The 10,830-nt window shown below is 44.1% G+C and overlaps 1 protein-coding gene across 1 annotated transcript; it reads right to left on the bottom strand.

The window, feature by feature from the left end:
- Positions 1-931: 931 nt before the first annotated feature.
- LOC310797337 (uncharacterized protein) lies at positions 932-10,533 on the bottom strand (the record flags this gene model as incomplete). Its single annotated transcript, XM_083659706.1, has 5 exons — positions 932-2,813; positions 6,444-6,510; positions 7,193-7,434; positions 7,472-7,648; positions 8,899-10,533. 5 exons carry the CDS (start codon positions 10,531-10,533, stop codon positions 1,161-1,163), a joined length of 3,774 nt encoding a protein of 1,257 aa, XP_083515832.1. The 3' UTR covers positions 932-1,160.
- Between the last annotated feature and the right edge of the window lie 297 nt (positions 10,534-10,830).

Raw genomic sequence — 10,830 nt, 5'->3', positions numbered from 1 at the left:
TCAACAATTAAAGCCAAGATGGCCTCAGATTGGTGTTTGACATACTTCAGACAACACCAAATACATCAAGGTCTGTCTGAAGGCATTTATTTGTTTCTAACTCTGGGAAAGTGGGGAAAACTGTAAAAATTCCCCCAAACGACTGTATCTCTCAACTATGTCTTTAACCAAATCAGACACTTTGAAGATATTCTATGTGATCACCTTTTGATAACTAATGTAATATTGTTTCACTTCACTGAGCGTCCCCTGAAACTGCTTGGAGCCCCTCTGGGGAGGCCCGCCTCCCACTTTGAAAACCCCTGGAATAGATCAACAGCAACTTACTAAGAACATTTCGGGTTCGGCCCCATAAATAAATGCAGCCAATGGGACAGGCCGGGCCGGGCTTGTTTTTTTTTGGGCCTGATCTAAGCTCTATATTGTCCTAGCAAACACTGTAACAGGAAGTAAGCTATGCACAGCCAGTGCACACCAGCACAGCAAAAGTGGCTTGGAGTCGCTGTCCGACGTGCCCCCGCTGGTCGCTTGGTGCTGCTGCAGCTTGATTGGTCGTCTTGCTGTCTTTCCATTTGACATTTTGAACTTGGCCCCTCCTCATGTTGCTGTAAATGCTGTCATCCATCGCCAGGTATCCCAGCATGCTTTGGAAGGAGATGACAGATGCATCCAATACTTAATGAATGAATGGACAACTGACTAGTGTCACTGTGGTGTGCATCATGCACCGTTAGAGGGGTGAAGAGAGAGAGGTTTTACCATGAAACTGGAAAATGTGTAGTTTTCACACACTCACTTTAATGATACAACAAAAACAGGATATAAAGAAAAATACTGGTTTCTTGTTTAACTTTAACCAAACCCCCCACCCCCACACACACACACTAATACAACTAAATCACTTTGTCTACATCACATGAATATGAACCATAACACCACACACTTTGCCAAGAAGAAGAAAGGTAAAGAGACAAGTTACATCAGTTAGTACATAGTGGGTTTCTCTTCCCTATTGAAAGAACAAATTAGTCTTAATGTGCTGGAAAGTGTTTTTGTTGTAAAATTAAACATTAATGGCTATTAGTTACCTGAAAACAACAACAACATATCTGTAAATTGTCTTAACTGACAATGAATCCTGAAGATCATGAATAATTAGTCTAATCTGTGTGATTGACAGGAGAGATGATCAGAGGGTTGGAGTTTTTACCACCATTATTAGGATTGGGACTGAAGTATGGGTAGAGTTTCTCAGTGAAGGTGCAGCCAGTAAAGGAGTAGATAAGAGCTGCAGCATCTACATCATAAAAAGAGACTAGACCCTCCTCATAATCCACAAACACCCCCACCTTCTGAGGCTTCGTCTTCAGAGAGAGGTCGACCATATAATCAGCAAGAGCTTTGTACTCATTTCCATTCCTCATCCATATAGTCCAGTAGCCATTCTTAGGACTCAGTGTGATGACTCCCTTCCTGTTGATCGATCCTCTGGCCACTCCTACATCCCAGGCACTCTTCCCTTCAACCTGAACCTCGTAGTAAAACTTCCCTGAAGAGAAGCTCTGCTTTGCTAAGACACAGTGACAAGAAGAGAATCTCTCTGGGTTGTCTGGGAGATTCTTCTTTACACCACCATCATGTACTTGTTTCCCATCATGAGACAGGATGAGGTTGGCTTGTGCTGTATCAGGATCCAGAGTCACATCCACTGCAAACTGCTGGACCCTCTTCAGCTCAACATCAAGCAGCTTCTCCATCTCTTCACTGAGTGTCTCCTCCAGCTGAGCCACAGCTCTCCTCACAGCCCCCTCATATGATGAGTGGATATGGACCTCTATCCAGTCCTTGGTGTGTGGAGGAGTGTTCAGGGATGAGAAGCTTTGGAGGAGGTGAATGTGGTCTTCAGTGTGTGAGAGCTGCTCCACCTCAGCGGTTCTCTTCATCAGCTCAGAGATATCTTGTTCCAGCTCTTTGATCAAGCCTTCAGCCTGCTTTTCTGTTGTTTTCTGCTTCTCTTCAATCGTCTCAATGAGCTCAGCCTGGCCTCTCTCCACAGACTGCCTCAGAGCAGTGAAGACCTGCACACTGTCTGCTATCTCTCTGTCTGCATCTTCCTTACTGAGCTCCACTGAGTGTTTGATCTCCTGAATCTTCAGTCGTCTCTCCTGGATCTTCTGCTGAATTTCAGCCTCCGTCTTCCCCAGCTCAGTCTTCTTTTCTTCATATCCTTCTTCCAGAGGAACAATGTCATGTGACTTGTGGTCTAAAACAGTGCAGAGCGCACACACACACATCTGGTCAGTCTTGCAGAACAGCTCCAGTAGTTTCTCATGCTCTTTACACATCCTGCCTTCCAGGTTCTCCACAGGATCGATCAGCTTGTGTTTTTTCAGACTTTTGATTGTCTGATGAGGCTCCAGGTGAGTCTCACAGTAGGAGGTCAGACACACCAGGCAGGACTTCAGGGCCTTCTCTTTGGTCCCAGTGCAGACGTCACAGGGAACTTCTCCTGGTTTGGCACTTTGTTGGTCTGGACAGCTGCTAGCTTTCATCTGAGCTGACTTTCTGAACTGAGCAGCCATCTCAGATATGAAAGTATTGACATGCAGCTCAGGTCTTCTGTCGAGAATCTTGTTACACATGGGACACTGGCACTGGACACTAACATCCCAGTGCTGTGTGATGCAGTTCTTGCAGAAGTTGTGTCCACATGGTATGGTGACTGGATCAGTGAACACATCCAGACAGATGGAGCACAGAAACTGATCTTCAGACTGGAGACAGCTGGCAGCAGACATGTCTGGACACGAGACCTGAGCGGAAAGTGTGAAATAATATTTATTACATAATTTTTTAATGACAATCCTTCAAAAGGGAAATTTAAGTTGGATTAAAAAAAGGCAAAAAAGGGACTACATTCATGTTTTATGCACTTTTAAAGTGTCAACGAGGAGGAGAGCTAAGGCGTGTCCAATAATTTGAAAAGCTTTCATTGGCATGTCTATAGACACACTGTTGGATGAATGGCAATAAACTTAACTTCTTACAAGTTCAACAGCCGATTATTGCTGCTTTCTACTGACTTTCTAAATATACAAACAGACCTAGGAGACAACCCACCTCGGGTCGCACGATTTTATCTGACAATGGTTCATTCACCAAAAGTGCATCTCAATGTATTGACTTCATTATACCATAATGAAACTCTCCTATATTGAGGACACAACTGATGTCTCCATTCACACTTCTTGGTAGCCTATATGCTAATATCTCTATCATAAGTTCATGTCTGCTTTGAGACATGTCCTGCCTTATCGGCTGGATATCAGGTTGTTGCTGTACTGTCTTTAACTGACTGGATCATTCACAATAATATAATTATCTTTAAAGGAGGACTTACCCCCTAGATATGTATTAGAACAGTGATTTGAAAATACCTATGGAAAAAACCAAGAAATGACAAATGCTCTTGTCTATACTGGACTCTTTGGCTGTGTTCAAGTCAAGATTCTTTTTCGGAAATCGACGCCATTACAGTTTGCCTACTGCCTCAAAAATAATTTATTTGAGAGGGGCCATATCTTTATAAATATCAACAACTAGCCAACGCTGGTGGCCTGTTTGGAAAGAGCTTTGCTCAAAATGGTTGAAAGTTATATCAATTTGGTAATTCAGTGGCGAACTAGAAATTTAATTATTTTTCTGCATGTATCTCTATGGAAACTACTCAAACTACGTTACGAGAGCAAAGTGACATGGGCTCGTTAACAGCAGCACACCCACAATAGGACAAACCTCTCGCTCTGGGGTAACACAATGCAAGATTTCTCCACGTAATTCCCTCGTCTAACTAGAGATAAACCGCGCAATGAAATCCGTTTTTAATTTGCGTTTTGGGGCTTTTCGTGATTCTTGTTAAAAGTTACTGCAGGCAGGGCAGTGTCAGACCTGTGAAGAGCTCCGCCCGCGCGTCCCCGCTGCCTGAGCACACAGCAGCTCGTGCTCGCGCTCTAAAAGGCAGGGTGCCTACGAGCTGCTGCGTGGCCGCAGAAAGGGCATCAGACTCGGTGTGATAATCCTCTAACAGCATTTGAGCTTATTCAGGTAAGATATTTATAATGTAATGACACATTCAGCGATAAACTGTCTACAATGAAGACATATGTCAAATATGACAACGTGGTGTTCAGTATTTTAAGAGCACAGGAGCTACTTGCCTGATCAAATCCATTCCGCGCAGCAAAACACACACACAGCGAGTCCCCCCCCCCCCCCCCCCAGTCCCCAGTCGCTGCTGACATTTCCTGAAAAGTTGGCGTTGCTTGTACACAGTGACGTTATTATAGTAGCCGATGTGTTTAGACCAGCTTTGTCACGTTGTCACGTCGTAGTATAGCGTTATATTTTACATGTGCGCTGCGATAAGATTTGTTTGCGGAAGGATGAAATTGAGGCTCTCACTTTGATGCTGGGCTCTCGGAGCTGATTGCTGCAAACACACAATAAACCCCTCCCTCCCTCCGGGCAGTCAGTGCAGCAGCTCTGTGTCCCCAGCGAAAAGGGGCACAGAAGACCACCAGTCGTCCTTGAGAGGATTCCAGCATTCGTTGTCTCTCAACCTAATTATATGGAATTCTGGACAAAATCATATCTAGGCTATAAAAAATAAAAAATAAGATTTACATGAGACCAAATCTCATCATAGGGCCCCTTAGTATGAAAAAGGTTGGGAATGATTTACTTGCTATGTCCTTCCTTTTATGATTATAGTGGCGTTTATTGATAGTATTGTGTTACATAGGAGTTGGTAGGAAAATAACAGGCGATTGTAATAAATTAACAGGTCAAGTGACATCATGGCAATAGGCTTGGAGTTGTGAGGAGCCGAAAGGGTACAGGGGGAGTAGGGGAGTAACTATCTTGAAATCCCATAGTCTTTGGTTCACCATGACGTCATGACGTGTCAAATATCCCATTAATTTGAGAAAAGAAAAAAAAGCAGTGTTACACCCTTAGAGGGCGCTTATGCCAGGTGTGCTGCTGAAAAATGATACAAATGGTAAAATGGCAACAGTTTGGTGTCAAATGTGGAAATTTTGACCAGAATTCTTCACACATCACCCCCAAAGTCATATATATTGGTTAAAAGCTGAAAAAAAGTGTTTTGGAGGTAAGTCCTCCTTTAAGGACCAAATTTACTAATTTACAAATTTACATCTTACAGAGAGGCCTGTAGCCGCCTTGGGCTTCCCTCTCTCAGCTCCCGGCGTGAAGACCTGACCAGGGCGTTTGCCACCTCGCTCCGAGGGTCTGACCGCTTCAGGAACTGGCTCTGACCTGACCGAGCGGCAATAAGCCAACGCCTGACCCGCTCCTCAAACAAACTGGACCTGGTCCACTGCAGAACTGAGCGCTATAGGAAGAGCGCTATCCCCCATATGATCAGACTTTTAAATACCTAATGTAGCCTATTGAAATTGTATGCATGTTGTCCTTGTCCTTTTATCTTCTTAGCCCCCCATGTAATGAATGATGTACTCACAATTCAACAATTTGTTGCCACATGTACATCTTTTGGTTTGGTTTAGTTTTAGATAAATAAAAACCGTTTACTACCTACTAACAAAAGACTGGTGTTCTTGTGGGCTCAAGTTTTTCTCCTAACTATAAGTGACTGTTTTTCTGTTTTAAATTGTCTTAAATAATCATTTTTATCACTGTGTCTTACTACATTGATGATATTTTCTTGATATCATACTCAGTGGAAACTCAACTAATGGACTTTCATAAACAATTAAATTCTAAAAATTACATTAGATTGTCAATTGACTATCCCCACCCAGGCACAGATTTTTCTACTATTACTGACTTTAGTATACAGATGAAAATGGTTGCTTGCTGACACGTCAACATTTTTAGGAAAAAAACATTTAATATTGCTTATCTCCATTTTGACCAGTTTCAGAGGCTCCATGTGTGCCTTACTGATTCCTGCTGATCTCTGGGTCAGCCAGATGGGGGCGGTATTGTTTGTTTTCAAACCAAATGAAGGATTTTGATTTTAGATCTCGGAGAGAATCCAGCTTGATTGCAAGGTTATGAGGCCTCACCTGTCAGCTGATGGCCTGATGAAGACCACGCTGCTCATGTTGGCTTGTTAATGTTGGTTTTAGCCATGCTGATAAAGGCTTTGATAACGTTGGGCACTCCTAGCTCTCCTCTCTTTCACTTTAAGAGTGCCTGAAAGCAAGTGGAGTCTCTTTTTGGATTTATTTTTTCTGCTAAAAGTGAAAATCGTAGACTACACCAGTGAAATCTTGTCAATTTAACGATACAGACTGAATTCCATTCCATTATCTGGATCTGCCTACACAGTTCCAGTTTGTGTTCTTTCTTGCTCTCTGTTTAAACACAGACAGTAAATATGATCTGCTGTTACTTACCGCTAGTTTTATTTTCTTTTGAGAGAAACGGAGACACTTTCCTCGACTGCAGCAAGCAGCAATGTTTGTTGTCGCGAGTTACTTTCTCTTTCAATTCCGGAGTGTGACGTTGAAATGCTCTCTCCTCCGTTTCCTGTTGCTCCGCCCTTTGGGGGGGGGGGGGGGGGGTCAAATCAATTTGGTGATTGGTTTTTATTCTTACCACTAGAGACAGAGCTGTAGCAGTACCACAAATAATTGGCACACAACTTTATTGTGCATTTGATTGATTGATTGATTGATTGATTATTTTATTTGGTCTCCCTTAGGAGAAACTTGTTGTGGACGACAAGCTCAAGCTGCAGCATACAGATAACAGTAGCAGTGATACAAACAGAAACACCAGCCCATCACCATGGGCATCAACACATCTACTATAACATAAAATTTATCATGACAGTTATCATGACATGACATGTGACATCATCCCCACACACATTTAGCATCCACCCACATTCCCACCCTGGATGTGCCACTCACCCACACACACACATGCATAGTTGCGCACGCTCTCTCACTTTATTTTTTATGAACACATACATACAAACATGACATCATACAGTGTAATTTGTGATTTGGACAAACAATTGCCATACAAATATTGTGTGTTTGCCTGTCCTCTGAAGCAGTCCTGGCTGGATTGATCCTGTACTTAATATTTTAGTCTTTCCCTGCATTGTAGGCTATTATTTTTTAAACTTGATTTTTACTCAGGCTCTGGAGCTGGATCAGCGTAACGGAAGGGGTCATAGAGGTCACGTTTGAAATCATAAGGGTCAAAGTCGGGGGCTTTCTGCTCCACTGGTGCTTCAGCAACATGTTCCTCAGCTGGTGCCACCTCCTCTTTCACCACTTTCTCCTCAACGGGCGCAGCAGTTTCTGTGATGGGGCGGGGAGGGTGGTCGATGAGGCAGTCAGGGTCCCAGTACGGGTCACAGTCGTACTCCATGCCCTTGACCGGAGGTGGAGGGGGGGGGTGTGGGTGGGACAGACTTTTTGGGAGCAGGAGGCGGGGGCGGAGGTGCAGCAGCTTTCATCTCCTCCTCTGTCATGGGCCTGCAGGCCGGGTTGTGGCGCGGGTCGCACAGCACCGGGACGGCGCCCGTCAGCAGGTAGATGATCTGAGGCTTGCAGAGCTTGTCGGCGGGGTTACACAGGAAGATCACCTGGGCGTCGGCCATTAATTTACAAATTGTATTATTGTACAAAAGTGACTCCCTGGACTTCTTATTAATTAAATGTATTATTATTCTAACCATAAAACCATATGAATTCATAAGACTGAACAGACACATGGATATAGTTTAGAATAGATCAGTGGTTTTCAAAGTATGAGACTGTGGGCCTCCCCCCAGGCAAAGCTTCAATTCCTGGATGCCTATGGGATCATCATGATTGTGTTATTTGATCCCATAGACACTCAACAATTAAAGCCAAGATGGCCTCAGATTGGTGTTTGACATACTTCAGACAACACCAAATACATCAAGGTCTGTCTGAAGGCATTTATTTGTTTCTAACTCTGGGAAAGTGGGGGAAACTGTAAAAATTCCCCCAAACGACTGTATCTCTCAACTATGTCTTTAACCAAATCAGACACATTGAGGATATTCTATGTGATCACCTTTTGATAACTAATGTAATATTGTTTCACTTCACTGAGCGTCCCCTGAAACTGCTTGGAGCCCCCCTGGGGAGGCCCGCCTCCCACTTTGAAAACCCCTGGAATAGATCAACAGCAACTTACTAAGAACATTTCGGGTTCGGCCCCATAAATAAATGCAGCCAATGGGACAGGCCGGGCCGGGCTTGTTTTTTGGGCCTGATCTAAGCTCTATATTGTACTAGCAAACACTGTAACAGGAAGTAAGCTTTCCATTTGACATTTTGAACTTAGCCCCTCCTCATGTTGCTGTAAATGCCATCCAATACTTAATGAATGAATGGACAACTGACTAGTGTCACTGTGGTGTGCATCATGCACCGTTAGAGGGGTGAATAGAGAGAGGTGTTACAATGAAACTGGAAAATGTGTAGTTTTCACACACTCACTTTAATGATAAAACAAAAACAGGATGAACTCTTGCTTAACTTTAACTACCCCCCCCCCCCCCCCCCCAATAATAATCTCATCTATGTCACATGAACATGAGCCATAACACCACACACTTTGCCATGAAGAAGAAAGGTAAAGAGACAAGTTACATCAGTAGTTACTGGTCTTCTCTCAGTGGAGAGCCCTATTGAAAGAACAAATTAAATGTGCTAGACAAGTCTGCAAAGTGTTTTGGTTGTTCTATAAAATAAAATTCAACATTAGAATGCTTAGTAGTTACCTGAAGGAAAAAAAACTATGTGTGTGTAAATTGTCTTAACTGACAATGAATCCTGAGGAACATGAATGTTTAGTCTAATCTGTGTGATTGACAGGAGAGATGATCAGGGGGGCAGAGTTTTTACCATTACTAAATCGACCAGGATAGAAGTATGGGTAGAGTTTCTCAGTGAAGCTGCAGCCAGTAAAGGAGTAGATCAGAGCTGCAGCATCTACGTCATAAAAGGAGACCAGACCCTCCTCATAATCCACAAACACCCCCACCTTCTGAGGCTTCGTCTTCAGAGAGAGGAGGACAGAAGGGCGAGCAGCAGCTTTGTACTCATTTCCATTCATCATCCATATAGCCCAGTATCCATGCTCTGGGCCCAGTTTGATGTGTCGCTTCCTGTTGATCGATCCTCTGGCCACTCCTAAAGCCCAGTCAGTCTTCCCTTCAACCTGAACCTCGTAGTAAAACTTCCCTGAAGAGAAGCTCTGCTTTGCTAAGACACAGGTACAAGGAGAAAATCTCTCTGGGTTGTCTGGGAGTTTCTTCATTAAACCACCATCATGTACTTGTTTCCCACCATGAGACAGGATGAGCCTGGCTTGTGCTGTATCAGGATCCAGAGTCACATCCACTGCAAACTGCTGGATCCTCTTCAGCTCAACAACAGCAAGCAGCTTCTCCATCTCTTTACTGAGTGTCTCCTCCAGCTGAGCCACAGCTCTCCTCACAGCCCCCTCATATGATGAGTGGATATGGACCTCTATCCAGTCCTTGGTGTGTGGAGGAGTGTTCAGGGATGGGAAGCTTTGGATGAGGTGAATGTGGTCTTCAGTGTGTGAGAGCTGCTCCACCTCAGCGGTTCTCTTCATCAGCTCAGAGATCTCCTGTTCCAGCTCTTTGATGAAGCCTTCAGCCTGTTTCTCGGTTGTTTTCTGCTTCTCTTCGATCATCTCAATGAGCTCAGCCTGGCCTCTCTCCATGGACTGCCTCAGAGCAGTGAAGACCTGCACACTGTCTGCTATCTCTCTGTCTGCATCCTCCTTACTGAGCTCAACTGAGTGTTTGATCTCCTGAATCTTCAGTCGTCTCTCCTGGATCTTCTGCTGAATTTCAGCCTCCGTCTTCCCCAGCTCAGCCTTCCTTCCTTCATATTCTTCTTTGAGAGGAACAAAGCGATGTGACTTGTGGTCTGTCTCAGTGCAGAACTGACAGACACACATCTGGTCAGTCTTGCAGAACAGCTCCAGCGGTCTGTCATGCTTCTTACACATCCTGCCTTCCAGGTTCTCCACAGGATCCATCAGCTTGTGTCGTTTCAGGCCGCTCACTCTCTGATGAGGCTCCAGGTGAGTCTCACAGTAGGAGGCCTGACACACCAGGCAGGAATTCATGGCCTTCCGTTTGGTCCCTGTGCAGATGTCACAGGGAACTTCTCCTGGTTTGGCACTTTGCTGGCCTGGGCAGCTGCTGGCTTTCATCTGAGCTGACTTTCTGAACTGAGCAGCCATCTCAGATATGAAAGTATTGATCCGCAGCATAGGTCTTGTATTGAAAAGCTCTTGACACATGGGACACTGGCACTGGACACTAACATCCCAGTGCTGTGTGATGCAGTTCTTGCAGAAGTTGTGTCCACATGGTATGGTGACTGGATCAGTGAACACATCCAGACAGATGGAGCACAGAAACTGCTCTTCAGACTGGAGACAGCTGGCAGCAGACATATCTAGACACTGAGACCTGAAGGGAAAGTGTGAAATAATATTTATTACATAATTCTTGAATGACAATACCTTTAAAAGGGAAACTGAAGTTGGATAAAAGAAAAAGGGCAAAAAAAGGACTACACTCATGTTTTATGCAGTTTTAAAGTGTCAACGAGGAGGAGAGCTAAGGCGTGTCCAATAATTTAAAAAGCTTTCATTGGCATGTCTATAGAGACACTGTTGGATTAATGACAATGAACTACAGCTTCTTACAAGTTCAACAGCCGATTATTGCTGCTTTCTACTGACTTTTTA

This window comes from Poromitra crassiceps, assembly GCF_964638095.1.
Source record: "Poromitra crassiceps genome assembly, chromosome: 23".
Lineage (NCBI taxonomy): Eukaryota > Metazoa > Chordata > Actinopteri > Beryciformes > Melamphaidae > Poromitra > Poromitra crassiceps.
The sequence above is the reverse complement of the archived record's forward strand: the minus strand, read 5'-3'. Positions and strand labels throughout refer to the sequence as shown.